The 19,030-nt window shown below is 32.9% G+C and overlaps 2 protein-coding genes across 2 annotated transcripts in view; one reads left to right on the forward strand and one right to left on the reverse strand.

Annotated features, from left to right (window-relative positions):
- LOC132730499 (ribosomal RNA-processing protein 8-like) overlaps positions 1–16,132 on the forward strand; it is an 18,244-nt gene extending 2,112 nt beyond the window's left edge. Inside the window, exons 2-8 of the mRNA XM_060716453.1 lie at positions 3,892–3,970; positions 8,263–9,689; positions 10,271–10,432; positions 10,877–11,006; positions 11,627–11,733; positions 14,066–14,162; positions 15,329–16,132. Coding sequence (XP_060572436.1) covers positions 3,893–3,970; positions 8,263–9,689; positions 10,271–10,432; positions 10,877–11,006; positions 11,627–11,733; positions 14,066–14,162; positions 15,329–15,439 — 2,112 coding nt within the window. The 5' untranslated portion in view covers position 3,892 and the 3' untranslated portion in view covers positions 15,440–16,132. The remainder of the gene's footprint in view (positions 1–3,891; positions 3,971–8,262; positions 9,690–10,270; positions 10,433–10,876; positions 11,007–11,626; positions 11,734–14,065; positions 14,163–15,328) is intronic.
- Positions 4,806–7,549, reverse strand: LOC132730503 (zinc finger protein 862-like). Its single transcript, XM_060716461.1, has one exon. The coding sequence runs from the start codon at positions 6,944–6,946 to the stop codon at positions 5,069–5,071; it is 1,878 nt and encodes a 625-aa protein (XP_060572444.1). The 5' UTR covers positions 6,947–7,549; the 3' UTR covers positions 4,806–5,068.
- Positions 16,133–19,030: the final 2,898 nt, after the last annotated feature.

The raw sequence follows: 19,030 nt of genomic DNA on the forward strand, positions 1-19,030 counted from the left end.
ACATTATGTACTAGTCTGATGGGAATTGGCGGGGGGGGGGGCACTATGTTATATCAGAAACAAAGAAATAATTAAAACATGCAAAAATGACATTTATATTATAGTTGAGATAATAAACTTTGCTTCATTTCTTCATTGATCACAAGTTACTGTTTTCTGCTGTCTGGTACTGGTAACTTCATTTACCTGTAAACTCAAAGTAAAACTTCCTTATAATATCAAGATGTTTGCGCCCATCTAAATTCTGAATGCTTTGGACTTCTAGGTGAAGTTTAATATTGTCATGTCTCAGTGAGTCTTATGACTAGGTCAAATACTTTTTGAGCTACACGTGACACAAGTGGAAAATTGCAAATATTTACATAGTCAAAGGCAATTACTCTTACAAAATTGAATTAATCCACACTTGACACCCCAGGTGCACAATTTTACATGCTGATCAACATTCCTGTAAAGTTTGTTGACTAGCTGGAGCACTCTATGGATTACATATACATTAAAACTCCATCTAGGCTTACTAGACATATGCAAGGGGCAGGACGTGAAGTGGTTGCACACTTGGTTCAAGCGAGCAAATTGGTTGCAAACTTGACAAAATGGCGAACACGGCGTGATTTTTTGAAACGGGTGAACGAATTTTTGCAAGGCAAGTGGGTTTCTTTGTTATTTTGAAGTTCATTGGTATGTCTATTCCATAATGTAATATATATGCCTCACTCGGTTAAAGGTTTCAGCATCCTAGATTCTGTTTTGACGAAGTTATTGAAGATATAAACTGATCATATAGATATTTTGAAATTTGACATGTGACTGTTCTGGTCGGTTTTTCTCCTAATTTATTCGAATTTGTAAGTTTTGAACTGCATTTAACAATAACAAAATATGTTTCTGTCAATGCTGTACAAATGGTTTAGTTCGTAAGTCCAAAGATAACGTTCAATACACAAAAATATCTTGTTCAAGCACATTTTGGTTGCAGACTTATACTTCAAGCATTTTTGGTTGCAAACTTATTCTTATTCTATTGAAATCCATAGTAAATCTTTGCAAAAGGAGTGTAGAAGGTTATATTTATTAACATATTTTCAATGGCAATTATTGCCATTTATGTACTGTTACTTGTTTTTGTTATACATGTTATTTATACTTTCTTCTTTTACAACAATTATGCACTTTATGTTTCAAATTACATGGTTCTCAGTTCAATACTATAATAATTAGTAAAAACATGCTCACAAAATCATAGCATATAGAAAAATATTTATTGATACTTCAATTCTAAAATATGTCATCATATGTAAAATGCAAATGAAAACTGCATACAAAACAAACGTATGTGAGAGTACTGTTGTATGTAAGTGAATTATTTTCATCATAAACATAAGGACATGTGCACACATACGATGTTACTGGATAAAATTTCCAAAATTTATCAAAACCACAAGAAATGTTAATTTGTTTGTTTCGTATGTAAAGATTTAGACATAAAGTATGTAAATGTACTTAAAATATTTTTACAAACCAAAAGTTAAAATGACATGCTTGTTTACAATATTTCGGATTTGGTGTACATCATATGTCAATTGGTATTCTAAAGATGATTTTGATTATTAGATCATAATATAAATGATATACGATTAGTTATTTACATTGACTGATACGTGACAAAACTACTTAAAGTCATTGTTCGAGGGAATTTGAAAGATGTTTCGATTGGTCAATAATAAGGAACAATTTAAAGAAACATGTGAATAATGCACTTGTGTCAATGTTAATATAGTTTTTATCTACTATACAATCAAATTTATTTCAAATCTCAAAAAGAACAATAATGAAAGCTGTTTGCTGCTATTTTTCTTCTTTTCATTTACAGTTAGTCATGCTAAGATATAATAAAAAAAAGTCTTAAGACTTTGTAAAAAGAAAAGAAGTATATCGTGGAGAAAAAATGATGAAGATAAACACAACTGAACTTCAATTTAGCATATTGTGTTTAGTATCTATTTGAAAGACCCTGTGTTAGGATATATCTGCACGTATGCACAATTTATATATATATTTCTTATTAGATGAACGGGTATAATTGCCTTAATATTGCTAATTATTTAAAAAAAATGATTTGTTATTCCTCGCTAAAAATATGCATGCCATATTATTGACACAAAAAGTTTACAACCAAAAATGCTTGAAGTATAAGTCTGCAACCAAAATGTGCTTGAACAAGATATTTTTGTGTATTGAACGTTATCTTCGGACTTGCGAACTAAACCATTTGTACAGCATTGGCAGAGATATATTTTGTTATTGTTAAATGCAGTTCAAAACTTACAAATTCGAATAAATTAGGAGAAAACCCGACCAGAACAGTCACTTGTCAAATTTCAAAATATCTACATGATCAGTTTATAACTTCAATAACTTCGTCAAAACAGAATCTAGGATGCAAAAACCTTTAACCGAGTGTGGCATATATATTGCATAATGGAAAAGACATACTAATGAACTTCAAAATAACAAAGAAACCCACTTGCCTGGCAAAAATTCGTTTACCCGTTTCAAAAAATCACGCCGTGTTCGCCATTTTGTCAAGTTTGCAACCAATTCGCTCGCTTGAACCAAGTGTGCAACCACTTCACGTCCTGCCCCTTGATATGCATCCCCTCTCTCTTAGGAAAAAACAGGCTACATCAGACTACCATAAGTTATCGTTCTTCCCCCACTGTATCACACTTTGGAACCAGCTCCCAAGGAACATTGTCACCCTGCCTGGTCTAGATCAGAATAAAGAGCCAGTGGTTAAGATACAGTATTAGTTGACTTGTTGTGTTTTTACTTTTTAATCTTTCTTTCACCCTTCCTAAATAAATACATTTTAACAATGTCTAGAAGTTTTCAATGTCACTCACTGTCCTGATCATGTTCATTTTCAGGTTTTTACTTTCTCTCACACCTTTCACTAACACACCAGACGTGCACTATTGCCTGCCTATAACACTCGAGAGAGGGGTTGGCAGTACTCAGAGATAGATAGATAGACATGTATACGCAAACCCACAGACAAGGCTAATCTAAATACCTACTGCAACCCCCTAGAAAAAAAAAATAAACATGTCTTTCCAGATTTGACATTCAACATAAACTATCAAGGAACTGTCTTTTAAAGAACAAAGTAATAGTGAATGTGAAAGCGATTAAAGTGACATTATGCCTATTTTATTGGACAAAATACAATTTCAACCACAAAGTCTATGGAATGGGTCTATGGAATGGAACAGGGGTTAACAAACTAAAAATCAAGGGTTGTGAAAAATATCTAGTTACACACAACTTAAGTAATTTTGTGGTTACCAATACCTGTGTATATCGCAGCAAGAACTTAGATATATTGAAAAGTGAAACTGTCAAAAGTATTGATTTTTCAAATTTGTATCAATTATTGATTGACAAAAATGTTGATGATATATGGATATTGTTTCTATAGATGACATGTCATTTCAACCATTTTATGTTTGTAATTCAATTAAGATTCATTAACTGTTGTTCTGCTTATTTTATTCATTTCGGCCTGGAATTACCCAGATTCCAACCCAAAGGCAAATGATTCAATACTTGTATAGTTGGGGGAGAATTTAAATTTTCTAGGCAGAATTTGCACATTGAATTCCGCCAAATTTCTGTGCAGGAAATTTTGCACAGGTATTTTGCCCATTTTCTTCTTGATTTAATTGATTAGTTAAAAATATTTATTTTTTCAGAAGTGTATTGATTATTGATCAACAAAAATATTGATGATACAGCGATATTGTTTATATCAATGACAGCTCTACCGTTTTGTGTTCCGATTAAATTAAGATTCATAAACTGATGTTCTGTTTAATTTATTCATTTCAGGATGGATTTTGAGGCAGAAAATTGGGATGTTGGCAATGAAGCCAGTGACCTTGACAAGAGCCTGTTCCAAAAAAATAAGGTATTTTGATATTTTGAGCCGCATCATGACAAAACCAACATAATGGGTTTGCAACCAGCATGGATCCAGACCAGCCTGCGCATCCGGGCAGTCTGATCAGGATCCATGCTGTTCGCTTACAGTTTTTCTACTTGTTATAGGGTTTGTTAACGAACAGCATGGATCCTGATCAGACTGCGCAGATGCGCAGGCTGGTCTTGATCCATGCTCAGGCAGGGCTCATCCTGGAGGAAAATTTTAGGGAGAAGTGACTTTGTCGCGAAAATTAGGGACAAGGGAAACAACCCAATGTGTATGCATTAACATGCATTCTATACATCCTTTAACTATAATAAATAACATTATGTAAAGACAATTAACAACACTTATAATATTTCCACAGTTTATTAATTAATTTTATTTCTATAAATATATGTATATTGTAACAATAGCAAACAATCATAAAACAATTATCAATATAGTACTACATTGCATGTTTATATTCTAAAATTCTCCATTCAGTTATCAATATTAATAAATAAAATGTTGTAACTATTTAAACTTATATTGTACCAATGATTTAAAGTCTGTCAAAAATTAATATTGCTCTTCATGCAAAAATAAAACAACAAAAAAAACAACATTTCATTGAATACAACTATCCCTGAAAAACAACAATTATATTGAATACATTTTTTAGAATGACTGAAAAAAAACAATAGCATTGAATACAAGAATACCTGGAAAAAAAATTATTTAATACAAGAATGACAGAAAAAAACAACAACACTTACATTGAATACAAGAATCACAGTGAAAACACAATTCATTTATATTAGAAGCACTGAAAAAAATACAATTTATTGAATACAACAATCAGTTATCACTGGGAGAAACAATTCACTTGAGAACAAAATCCTAAGTGTCAATCATTCAATTTCATTCAGTATGAATTCATTAAAATTCAAACTGAAACTATAGCTCAGTGTAATGAAGTACATGAACATGAAATCATCAATTCAAACTTGTTTTATTCATTCTTTATCAGTGAAACAAACTATTTCTGAGTAAGTCACAACAAAGATACATTATTGATGCATCTTTAGAATTTGGTCACTACTACTTAGAGTACAATAATCTCTTTTTGGCTGTCTTCCATTTCTTAAGAGCTCGCTTGAAATCAAATGATTTCATACATGGTCCATCTTCTGATATTCTCATAAGGTCATCCATTGTTTGATTGTTCATAGAGGTCCTTAGCCTACCCATAATCCTGTTCTGAGTGGAAAAGCCTCTTTCACACTTAACACTGTTCATTGGTAGCACTGTAACACATTTCAGAATGTTTACCATGTTTGGGTATTCCTCACTGTACTTACTGATGAATATCTTACAAAGTTCCACTAAGGTTTCATCTCTATAGGAACATTTCACAAGATTCTTGTACTGACGGTACTCTGATAGGCATTCATGTTCACTGCTTAAATGGGGTTGGTACTGTTTAACAAGGATTAGAAATTCATCATTACCATATTTGGCCACAGTGTCAGACTTGGCAATGTTTTGGGGGACAAGGACTTTCATAGAGTCTATAATTTCTGAATCTGTAAATCTGGCCTCCAAATTCTCAACAACTTTGTTAACATAGGAAGGGGCTACTCTATCAAGAATGTTTTTTTGTTGGGCATAGAACTTAACATTAGGAGCAAATCCAGTATTCTCTTCATTGTCATCTTCCGAGTCGCTTTCAAAGCCTACAAACTCCCTATTCTCTTCTATACCCAATTTTACTGTAGTACTGTCAGACTCCTTTATTGGTCTTGAGTATGTGAAAGCACCATCCTTCTCTATAATAAATTCATCAAGTTTACTCACAAAGACACCACTGACCTCCAATAAATCACGTAAACTGTCACAAGTACTAGTTACACGAGACTGAACACCACTAAAGTCCAAGGAGTCACTTTGAAAGTGTTTAGATAGCCTGGTTATATATGGGAGTACATCCATCATGAGGTGAGTGAAGGCAATGAACCGATACTGGCTGACCTCAAGGAACAGGCCTTTAGCTGTAGAATCAAGTGTTGCGTCTCGTTCTAGGCACATAACAAGAGCTGGGTAGGATCTGTATATTGCTTTTACAGCATACTCAAGACTAAGCCATCTCACAGAATGAACTTCAGAAAATTTCAGTTCTGGCAGATTTAAAACAGATTGAATGTCTCTTAGCCTATTTGATCTTAATGCTGAATTGCTAAAGTATCTAAACACGTTTGACACAGTTCTTGCATAGTTGTTAATCTCTGGGATATCTTTTGCTGCCTGTGAGGTGGCTAGAGCTGTCCGGTGAGCTGCACAGTGGACTCCAACTAGGCTTGGTGTGTGCTTACGTAGGAGAGTTACCACACCCCCAGTCCTGCCTGTCATCACACTAGCTCCATCTGTACTGATTCCGGCCATCTTAGTAATGTCAATGTTTTTATGTTTCAGTTCATCCACAACCATTTTCACAATATTCACAGCACTGGCTGACCCTGTTTTGATTTGCTGATTTGACAGTAAGGCATATTCTAGTCCTTCTTCAGCTATATACTGGGCGTACATTATCAGTCTTTTTTTGTTTGCATTGTCTATGCTTTCATCTAACACAAGAGAAAATATTCCAGACTTATGGATACCACTAATCTTGTCTTCTAAGATAACGGAGCTGATAGCAGCTTGTAGTTCAGTAACACTTTTGTTGCTGCAGTAAGTCAGTTTAGTCTTCTCGGTCAGAAGTGTACCATAGTCAGCTCCAACAGCGCTCGCAAATTCTAAATGGTGCCTAAACTCCTCTTTTGGCAATTCTCGTTTCCCAATATGGTACGCAGCAGTCAGAAGTTTTATGCCGAGTTCGTCATCCTTATCTAATTTAGCCTCAACCATCTTCTGTAGGGCTTTCTGTGGTTGCATAGTAGATCTAGCAATGGCATCTAAATGTTTTTGAGCTGCAAACATGAGTAAAAACAAATTATTTTTGATATCTATTTATCAGCTTTTTATAAGCTTTCTCTAAATATTTGTTTATTTATTAATATATTTTCATGTACATTTCTTGCTAATATTGTGTAAGAAAAAATATGATGTATAAATTAATTTTATATCTTACTATAGAAGATGAAGAATCATTATATATCGAGTAATAAAATATGTTCTATTCTGTTATGAAAACAGAGATATCTTTGAAGATATTATCACATGTAAACTATACTAAATGAGAGTCCCATCCTCCCTTTTGGGACAATATGCAGCTTTAGCTGGAGTACAGTAATTTCGCGTTTAAGTGAAACTTTATATACGCGTATAATTATGCATATAAAACAATTTTTTAACATCGAAGAATATGTAAAATATGTACTGCAAATATTTGTGCATATTATATTTAATCACTAAAATATGTACATTTATTTCTTATTGAAAAAATTGACTGAGATATTATAGAAAATAAATTTCTAATTACCTCCCTTTATTTTCATGAAATGTTAATATCGGTAATATCATTTTTGAAACTTTCAAAATTGATAAACATGTATTTATGACATATAAAACAATGATATACATTGAAACTCGCAAAACTGTCACACAATCGGGCCGATGCTCTCATTACTTACTGTTTAAAGTAGGCGGTCTATCGCTTCGCATACAGGTAGAAGCGTAGTATAAAGCGACGCTCTGATTGGATAATGATAATTAGCGGTCGGCAAATGGGCGGATACAATCTCTGCTCTTTACATCGCCAAGTAATTACTCTTTGGGAATAAGGATTTTATCGGCGAAATTGACTTCTCTTTGATCAACGGCGAGAGCGAAATGGGAATATACACGGCGAAGTTTTCGCCTGAATCGCCCTCCAGGATGAGCCCTGTCAGCTGGTCGCAAACCCATTATGTTGGTTTTGTCGTGATGCGGCTCATTTATTGCTTGAAGAATTTGTTATTATAACTAAATGTAAGTGTTATAACATGAAAAAAAAGTGTTTAGGAATACATTCATACATGTTTGAAGACAAAAAGGGCAGATAACTCTAAATTGAGATTGACAACCCACAATTGTTTTTCGATATTTTTCATCAATGACAGTCCTACAGTTTTCATTCTGCCTATAATTATATACTATAAAAACTTCAGTGAACATGTTCTAGAAAGGATTAATATAATAATTATGATAGTTTTTGTAAGTAATTAGGAAAATTTTCTGTATGTTTAAGAATTTAGAACTATACCAAATAAGATGACAGACACAGAACAATCTTTAGTGGGTTTTTTCTTCTTCAGAAAAATAGACGGATAAATGCAAAAAAGAGGAAAGAAGCTCAAAGAGGAACAATGTCCCAAGATGATATTGATAATATTAAAAAAAGAAAACTAAACGGAGAGGAAAAAGATAAAATTGAAAAGCCAGAAGGCAGCACAAGTTCTCCGGCAGTTTTTGACAGTGCAGTTGTTGGATCATTGAGTAGAAAAGAAAAACGAGACAAGAAATGGCAAGAGAAGATTTTAAGAAGAAAACAAATGAGTGGTACTAAAAGTTTAAATGTAAGCAATACATTGTCAGAGCAAGAATCTGAATTTCCAGTTAATAAAAGTCCAGCAAAATGCCAGCCTTCCAACATGAATGAAGATTCAACACAGATGAGTAGAGCTGAGAAAAGGAAGGTGAAATGGCAGAAAATACAAGAAAAGAAGAGACTCCGGCTAGGACAGACTGATTCAAATAAGCAGCCAAAAGCAAAGACTGAGGTAAATAAAAATAATAAACCTACTCAAGAGGTAAAAGATGGAGGAGATACAAGTGCAGCTGGCCAGATAAATAGAAAAGAACGGAAAAAACTGCAGTGGAAACAGAAATTAAAGGAACGAAAATTAAGCCAGAAAAATGAGAAAGAAATTGATGCAGAGGGTGCAAGTAAGGAGAAAATTGGGAAAGTTGAAAATGATTCAGCCTCTAAAAGTCAAAAAGAAGATAAACAAGAAGTCAAATCTAAAACGAAAAAGCATGTCAAAGAAGAGAAAAATATAAGTGACGAAAGTAACCAATTACACAGTCCAAAGAAAAAAGATACAGATGAAGATCAAGATAATGATACAAATACAGTCACTAATAGTGTTAAGAAGAAGGCAAAAAGAAAACGTATCTGTAAAAGAAATAAGTTTAAAGAATATGTAAAGCCAGAGGTAGAAATTCCCAAACCAGAGTCAGATGTGAAAATATCAACAGAGATATCATCTCCAGAAAAAGTGGTCCAAAGTGTGATAAAGGTAACTCAGAACAGTGAAAAATCAGCGACTTCCAATAATAAATCTTTTAAATCGAAAAACAACAAAAAGAAAATGAAAGATAATGTAGGAAAGAAAATAAATGAGTTAAAACAATCCAAAAGCACTGTAGTGGAATTGAAGAAAGATGCAGTAGGAAAAGTATATGAAAACAAAGGAGTTAAGAAAAATAGTGGACAAACCGCGATGAAAGAGGGGAAAAAGAATATTTCATTAGATCCAAATGTGCTAAGAAATATGTTTTCTCCTGTAAAAGTAAAAGCAGCATCTTCAAATGACAGTGCTGCTGTTACGGACAATGATCAAAACAATAATGATAATAATGGTGAAGAAGATTCAGGTTTCAGTAGGCAGAAGAAAGGTAACACAAAAGGGAAAAGCTTGCTAGAGAAAAGTAGGGAAAGGCTGAATGCAGCTAGATTTAGGTGAGTGTTGGGAGATTTTGTTGAGTGTTTGGAGCTTTGGGGAAAGGAGTGTTAAGAGATTGTATGGGAGTGTGGTGAGAATTTGGGGCAGCGTTTGGAGATTTTGGTGAATGTTTTCACGTTAAGTGTTGTAGACAGTTGTCTGTGTGTTTTTAGATTGAAGTTTAATATGTAACTAATTTAGCCAAGTGTAGTTTAAAAAGCTTAAAGTGTTGTAAAATATGCATAAAAGCAGAATAATTTATACTGTTAGGTATTTTCTTGTTTGACATGAAACAAAGAATGATGATACAAAGAAAAAGGGAAAAAGGGAAAAAAATGACCATTCACAGTAAAAAACACAAGAAATAAAAATGTTTTAGTTAAAGATGTAAGTGCTGAAAAGTATCTACCATACTTGTATATTATTTAATTTTCATTGTAACTATAATTATAATTTCTGTCTTACACTTATCCTCATATTGAACTTTAACTGTTTGCTACCCGAAGGTGCAATACTTAGATGGCAGTAGAAAAGATGTACAAATGTAACACATAGTTTTACATTTCTATATTAACAATTACTGTTATGTTTTGTTTAGGTATCTGAATGAACAGCTTTACACAACAACTGGCCAGGAAGCATTTAAAATGTTCAAGAATGATGACATAGCATTCAGTGTGTATCATGAAGGGTTCCAAAGTCAAGTTGAAAAATGGCCAACAAATCCTATAGATGTTATAATTGAGAAAATTCAGGCAAAGTAAGTCAGTTAACAACTTATGTAATTACTTCATTAAGGAATGATATAAAGATTATATAATTTCTTGTAAATAGGTCATTTTTAACGTTCCTTTTTAATACCAAATGTGCTAAATTATATTATTAATTCATAAAGGCCCTTGGCTTATGTTTGTAAAGTACAGTTTAATAATAAACAGGAAGGATGATTAACTGTAAACCTGGTTATAATTTTTGGGAAAAAATCGACTTGGTTATTTCTTTTAAAATAGTAGTAAAATAGCACTAGTAGTATAAAGAATGATTAAGATTTAATTATTAAACAAAACGTTTCAATTCAGTACTATGAAAGAAGCAAAAAATGAAGACTTTCTGTATGCTTCATTCAAAGGTCTATTACAGAGATAGTGTATGGAGTGATATTGTAAATCATGCCTCTTAATATTTAAAACTTCTGAACTTTTAGACCGAAGCACCTGATTCTGGCTGATTTTGGCTGTGGGGATGCAAAGCTTGCCCGAAGTGTGCCAAACCAGGTGCATTCATTTGACCTTGTTGCACTTAATGACCATGTTACAGTCTGTGATATCTCAAAGGTAATAGGCTATTTTGTTATGCTTGGTTCTATGTTTGAATTGATGTTTAACATCCTGTGCTTTTAGTAGAATTATATGTTTTTGAAATATTTCAGTTAATTTAGGTATATTTCACCTTAAAATTACAACATTTAAATGATTATGCTTCTATTTATAATCATCAAAAAACTTTCTACTGTCGATGATTTAGTTGAACAACACAATTATGGCTAATGCCACTTTTCCTCCACAGCTGTGGAAAAATTGGAGATTTCTTTAAAAAATGTATGTTATTCTCCTCTTATCTATAGGAACACTCATTTTAAGAGGGTTATTCAAGTTTGTAGTTCCCAAAAATAATATTCTGTTCCCTAGATTAAGATTAACCTGTATGCAAAATCCCATCTACATAGAAAAGAACATAAGGGCTGCTGCCATACACCACTTCTTAATTTTGATGTTAGAAATGATATATCAGTGTTATCTTTAGGGGGACAGATAATATGGAACATGTGTTAATTGTAAAGCATATGACAGACTTGAATAGTGTGGCTTTACATGTTGATAAAACAAAATGAAACAGCATGTATGATGCTATTACACAAAGTGATTGATATTTTGATACTGCCTTTATTCAACAGGTTCCATTAAAGGATAAAACAGTTGATATTGCAGTGTTCTGTTTGTCACTGATGGGTACCAATCTAACATCATATCTCAATGAAGCTAATAGAATCTTAAAGAACAAGTAAGTATTATAGGTTCCCATAGAATTATTGTTTAATTAAAAATGTGTAAATGTATACAGCTTATTTCAATAATGAAAAAAAAAATGAATATTGTATACCTTTCAGTTAACTGTTAAAAATACATTTTCAACAGGAGAAATGTGTTGTACATACTTCTAGATTATTTTGTTTCTCATTCTTAATACATATGTATTAGGTCGTTACAACATAAGTGTGAACTGATGTTGAATTAATTCGCCTTTCATGGCAACTTATTAATGGTAAAGTTATGAGAAAGGATTAGCCTCTTTGCTCCAAACTACAAAGGACAGTTGTCTATGTTTGACCAAAGATCTCTGTTTCAGTTTGTCACTATTTTGTGCAGTATTATTATGCCCCCATTTCGAAGAAAAGGGGGTATATTGCTTTGCACTTGTCGGTCCGTCGGTCCGTAGACCAAATGGTTTCCGAGTGATAACTAAAGAACCCTTAGGCCTAGGAACTTCAAACTTGGTATGGTGATTGGTCATGACCAGTAGATGACCCCTATTGATTTTGGGGTCAAGGGGTCAAAGGTCAAGGTCACATTGACCTTGTAAGCAAAAACGGTTTCCGATCAATAACTAAAGAACCTTAAGGCCTAGGAACTTCAAGCTTGATATGGTGATTGGTCATGATCAGTAGATGATCCCTATTGATTTTGGGGTCAAGGGGTCAAAGGTCAAGGTCACATTGACCTTGTAAGCAAAAACGGTTTCCGATCAATAACTAAAGAACTTTAAGGCTTAGGAACTTCAAACTTGGTATGGTGATTGGTCATGACCAGTAGATGACCCCTATTGATTTTGGGGTCAAGGGGTCAAAGGTCAAGGTCACATTGACCTTGTAAGCAAAAACGGTTTCCGATCAATAACTAAAGAACCTTAAGGCCTAGGAACTTCAAACTTGGTATGGTGATTGGTCATGATCAGTAGATGATCCCTATTGAGTTTGGGGTCAAGGGGTCAAAGGTCAAGGTCACATTGACCTTGTAAGCAAAAACGGTTTCCGATCAATAACTAAAGAACTTTAAGGCTTAGGAACTTCAAACTTGGTATGGTGATTGGTCATGATCAGTAGATGACCCCTATTGATTTTGGGGTCAAGGGGTCAAAGGTCAAGGTCACATTGACCTTGTAAGCAATAATGGTTTCCGATCAATAACTAAAGAACTTTAAGGCCTAGGAACTTCAAACTTGGTATGGTGATTGGTCATGATCAGTAAATGACCCCTATTGATTTTAGGTTCAAGGGGTCAAAGGTCAAGGTCACATTGACCTCTTGGGTAAAAACGGTTTCTGATCAATTACAAAAGAACCCTTAGGCCTAGGAACTTCAAACTTGGTATGGTGATTGGCATGACCAGCAGATAACCCCTATTGATTTTGGGGTTAATGGGTCTAAGGTCAAGGTCACATTGACCTTGTAGGTATAAACGATTTCCGATCAATAACGAAAGAACCCTTAGGCCTAGGAACTTCAAACTTGGTATGGTGATTGGTCATGACCAGCAGATGACCCCTATTGATTTTGGGGTTAAGGGGTCAAAGGTCAAGGTCACATTGACCTGGTAGGTAAAAACGGTTTCCGATCAATAACGAAAGAACCCTTAGGCCTAGGGACTTCAAACTTGATATGGTGATTGGTCATGATCAGTAGATGACCCCTATTGACTTTGGGGTCAAGGGGTCAAAGGTCAAGGTCACATTGACCTCTTAGGTAAAAACGGTTTCCGATCAATAACTAAAGAACCCTTAGGCCTAGGAACTTCAAACTTGGTATGATTATTGGTCATGACCAGTAGATGACCCCTATTGATATTGGGGTTAAGGGGTCAAAGGGCAAGGTCACATTGACCTTGTAGGTAAAAATGCTTTCAAATCAATAACTTAAGAACCCTTTGGCCTAGGAACTTCAATTATGGTATGGTGATTGGTCATGACCAGCAGATGACCTATTGATTTTGGGGTCAAGGGGTCAAAGGTCAAGGTCACAATGACCTTGTATGTTAAAACGGTTTCTGATCAATTTACTAAAAATGCTTAGGCCTAGGAACTTCAAACTTTGTATGATGATTGGTCGTGACCAGCAGATGACCCCTATTGAGTTTTGGGTCAAGGGGTCAAAGGTTAAGGTCATGACCAGTAGATACTTGATAACCCTTATTAATTGTTTGATCACTGGCTCAGAAGTCATAATAACCTTATCACATGACTAATTGGCTGCTGATAGGGGGCATACATGTTTTACAAACATATCTTGTTTATGTCAGTCTTGACTATTTTATAAATGTTTTATACTTTGTTTGTCCAGTGGTACTCTGATGATAGCTGAGGTATCAAGCAGGTTCCATAGTGTCGGCAGTTTTGTACTTAAAGTGGAAAAGATGGGTTTTAAAATAAAAAACCAGGTAAAGGCCTTTAAGGGAATGTTAAATTTAGAAAAAAATATCTTACAAGTACTGAAAATACATGTACATCTTTAAAGTATTAAGATAAAAGTTGGGTATTATTTTTACCTAAAAATATTTAAGTAGAAGGGGAAATTATTTAAAGCTCTAGGTAGCTCATGTTCTTATATTGATGGACAATTTTTTAAGGCACATGCCATATTATACAACCATAATAGAAGCAGTTACAATGAAATACTGCATACTGGAAACAAACACATTAATTAGCATAATGTTTGATGAACAATGATGTTTCTCTCTGTAAATAAAAAATAAAATGATCCGACAACTACATTCATTTTACTATTTCAAATTTATTTATGCATTGTACAAGTTATCTTTTATAAAAAAAATCTGGCTTTAAATGTAATTTATTCTGTCCCTCTCTGTGTATTATAATTTTCCTTTGATATGTACTTGTATGACAGTCTCTTTCTGTAATTGTTTAACAGATTATCCCTATTATTAAAGTTTATCCATATACTTGTATTTCTTGTAATACATATCTGCATAATGTAGGTTATCTCTGTATTTCAGGGTAGTTTTTTTTTCTTGATACTTGTACCACACTTGTACAATATCATTTTATCCATACCCTTGTATTACTGTTTATATTTATCCTTGTACAACAGGTTTTTCATATTGTTGTTTCACAGATGATCAATACCCTTAAATTATAGGAAATTCCTATTCTTGTATAACAGTTTATCCATATTGTTGTATTATAGCTTATAGCTATCCTTGTATAAAGATTATTTCTATTCTTGTATTGAAGTTATCTCTACTATTGCATTACAGTTTATTGTTGTATTACAATTAAATCATTATTCTTGAATTTAAGTTTACCTGTATTCTTGTTTTATAGTTCATCTCTATTCTTGTATATTACAGCATATCTATATTCTTGTATTATATTGTATACTTATCTTCAGTCTTGTTTTCTACCACATGTTTTGCAGTTTCTCCTCATACTTGTATTTGATGTAATATTTTTGTATCACACTCTTTTTTTTTCACATTTGTGTAACATTTCTTCCCATACTTGCAAACCAGTTTCTTAACATACAAATATTTTTACTTCTCCCTATAGTTATTATACAATATTTGCCTATATCTAAATATTTCAGGATGCTGCCAACAAGATGTTTATAATGATGGAATTTAAGAAGACTGCTGAATGTAAAGATAAAACTGTTGAAGACATAGAATTAAAACCATGTATATATAAGAAAAGATGATGGAACTTGTTAAAGATATGTGAACTTATAATGTTATGTAAGAATTATGCGTTAGTCAACCATTGGATTGGATACATGCTGTTAGAGTATGAAGTTGGAATTTATCTATGAACTTTATCCATGTAACATTGCAATAAGAACATGTTTTGCTTTTATTAATGAAATGTCTATTGTAAGTGTAAGGGATTTCTATAACAAATATTATAATTGAGCAGGGTATAGTGTTGTCAGTATACATGTGCAGAGCATCTGCATGGTGGCTCTAAAATTACGATGTTTATCTGCCATTGTTTTTGCTTGATCACAAATTGTAAATCTTCTTTATCTTATAAACAAGGTATTCACTTATGATCTTTGAATGACTACATGAAACTTTCCTATATAAAAAAGCAGGCAAATAAGGTTATAATACATGTATATATGCATGTTGTGAATGGAGTAATTATTCCAATTCTAATAACTTAATAGCCTGAATGTATATGGATTTATAACTTAATATGTAAAATGATGAACTCAGGATCAGTTTTAAGTCAAAGCAATTTTTAAATCCAGGCAGCTATGTTTTATTATTCTTGGGATAGGATTTCATACTTTTAATGATACATGTTTTTAGGATTATTTTTGTTAGAAATACAATGTATTTTATCATTATACAACTTGTGTTAATGATACAAATAAATGATTTTAAATTTCCGTGAGTTTTGATTTATTTTTACAAATAATGTTATATTATTAAAACTATATTGTGACATCCCTTGATGGATATTGAAATTTCTTGACATAAATGTCCACCTTTTGGAATTTAACATGGATACTATTGTCTCATAATAAATTGGTATAATTTCTGGAACTGATTTAGATAACTTATACTTACCACCTCATGATATCTATAGCACAGTAAATGATTAAATGCAATAAGAATTTGTCATATGACTTGTTTCTTTACATTGGCTGATGAACAAAAGCACTCTTTATAAAAATACAAATGCAAATATTGACATTGATCATCAATGGATAAAGGATGTTACAGTAATGAAGTTGTGAATGAATTTTGTGACACTGATAATAATATAGATGCTATGAAAGATTCTCGTTGTTCCAGTGATGATGTCTCCCAAGCATTGCACAAATATTTTGAGGAAAATATTAACTATGTGAAACACTAAGCACTTTTGACTTTGAAGACTGTGTTGGTGAAATAATTGACTGCAAAAATGAAAAATTCTGACAGGTAAAAACAAATTAACTGTTGCCAAGGTGAGAAAGCATTGATACAATTGTAAAACAAGAGGGCCATGATGGCCCTGAAATTGCTCACCTGAATATAAAAACTTGCCATGACAAGGAACAAGTAATATTGTAAACTATAAACAAAAGTAGATATAAAAATCTCAATCTTAAACTGATATCACAAAGTTCATATTTGTATCTAAAATAGTGCATATGTAAAAACATTACTGGTTGCTACTACAAAGGGAAAACAACAGTTCCAAAAGATTTTTACATATAAGGAATATCAATGACCCCCGAGGCAGGCTCTTTGGCCTTTCTAAAAGAAGACATATAAGATTTTACTATACACATATAAGGAAAATCAATGACAGCTCTTTGTGCTGCGTCAAAGAAGATTTTTTTTTGTTTTTATCATATATATACATATAAGGAAAATCAATGACCCAAAGCGTGGCCAATTTAGATCCCATGTTTTGTATTTTAAGTTAGAAGTTCAGGTGTTTTTGACAAGAAACCCAAATGAGACATGCGCAAATTTATACAATTATGTAACATGGAAAGCAAACAATTATGTAACATGGAAAGCAAACGATGACATGCAATTTGTCTTAGATCCACATGCTTGTGCCATGTATATTGTATAAGTAAATCACAACTGGTATTGGTAATCTTATGCATGCTGCTGCAAAAGAAGCAAGAAATGACAAGTAGATATCAGAAGTGCAAGAGACCTGGTATTCGTAAATACTTCTGTTCCCAACCAAAGAGTACAATTGTTAAAGCCCGAGTCTGCTCTTGATGACTTGTCTGCAGACTCAACTGATATCATGTCAGATAACATGATAAAAAGATATTCGAAACGTCCACATGTATTTGCTGAAAACTACGAGTATTACATGCATATTTTCAATGACACACTTCTCAACAATTCAAACAATTAACAAATGTCCTTTCCGTATCATGATTCTATTCTTTCACCAAAATTATCCAAGGATAAACAAGAAGAGGCTGTCAAAAGATTGCCCACAGATCCAAACAGAACTACTAATCATCATTGTTCATTGGATATTGTTGTATTATTTAACTGTCTATACAAATACTGGATACATACAAATGGTGCATCATGTGTTATAAATTTCATATGTATAAATTGAAGGAAAACACGATGTCATAATATCATTTGGTAGAATTTGGTGATTTGATTGCTGGTTGTGAAACTAGATTAAAATATAAAAAATCGAGACTTTTATCACGAACAAATACATGTATACGAAAATTGTACATCAACACTTGATATCGCAATGACCTTCACATAACAAAAAAGAACTTTTGAAAGTAACCAGTTTCCAAAATAACCTTCTGCTGGGAGATTACTCCATAGGGCACAAGAAACAACACTCACTCGATAGTGTGGTTATTGACTTATCCCAAAGGTAAACACGAAAAGTTCCACACCTTTATTATGTTGCATTTAGTAGAGTTAGGTCTTTAGAAAAGCTTCAAATTCTCAAATTTAATGAGCAGGTTTTACAAGTTGATGAATAAGTTAAAACAGAAATGGAGAGATTGCTTAAAGATGCTTCTCTAGAATTGTGTCATCTTCCTTTGGAATCTATACATGAATTTTCAAATATGTATTTTAAAATTGCATTCAACAATATTAGGTCATTAAAAAGCGTTTAACTGATGTGAAACATGATCAGGGATTTTTTTAATTTTTGTTTTGTGGTATTATTGGATTGGCAGAAACTAGTTTAAATTTAAACGATAATGATACAGGGATACCATTTAATACCCAATGACCAATGTACTACATCAACACCTGAAAGACCTCTACACTAATTACTTTTTACGTCAAAGATGATGTCTTAGTAAAATCTGCCAGAATTTGTATTTGTTCTTCTGAATGTTGTACGCGATTTAAGTGAAATGCAAGTTAATTTGTGGTATCATATAAATCAAAACAAAGTTTGTTTCTGCCTTTTTGCACTGTGCTGACAGAGAAACTCTTTCCACGTTAGGTACATTATAAGCCTCTTATTATTCTGGGTGAGTTTAACATTGATGATGTTTTAAAATGTCATAGGGGTGTTTTGCAGTATTTGTGCTATGATAACATCTTAATGATACTACAACTCATTATCCAACTGCATTAGACTTGTTAATAACAAATATTGATGCTACTGTAGGTACAGTAGAAACTTACTGGTCAGATCACAAGATTGTCTACTGCTGTTCTGAAAGAATCTGAGACAGCAATATAAAATCCACAGGGCTGACCAAAATAACAATCATTGCATTTGTTTTACTTTAAAAATTCACCTTCCCACTGTTAAAATGTATGTATAATGTCGTAAT

The sequence above is a fragment of the Ruditapes philippinarum genome, unplaced genomic scaffold, assembly GCF_026571515.1.
Source record: "Ruditapes philippinarum isolate M1 unplaced genomic scaffold, ASM2657151v2 ctg521_1_1_1_1, whole genome shotgun sequence".
In the NCBI taxonomy this organism is placed as follows: Eukaryota; Metazoa; Mollusca; class Bivalvia; order Venerida; family Veneridae; genus Ruditapes; species Ruditapes philippinarum.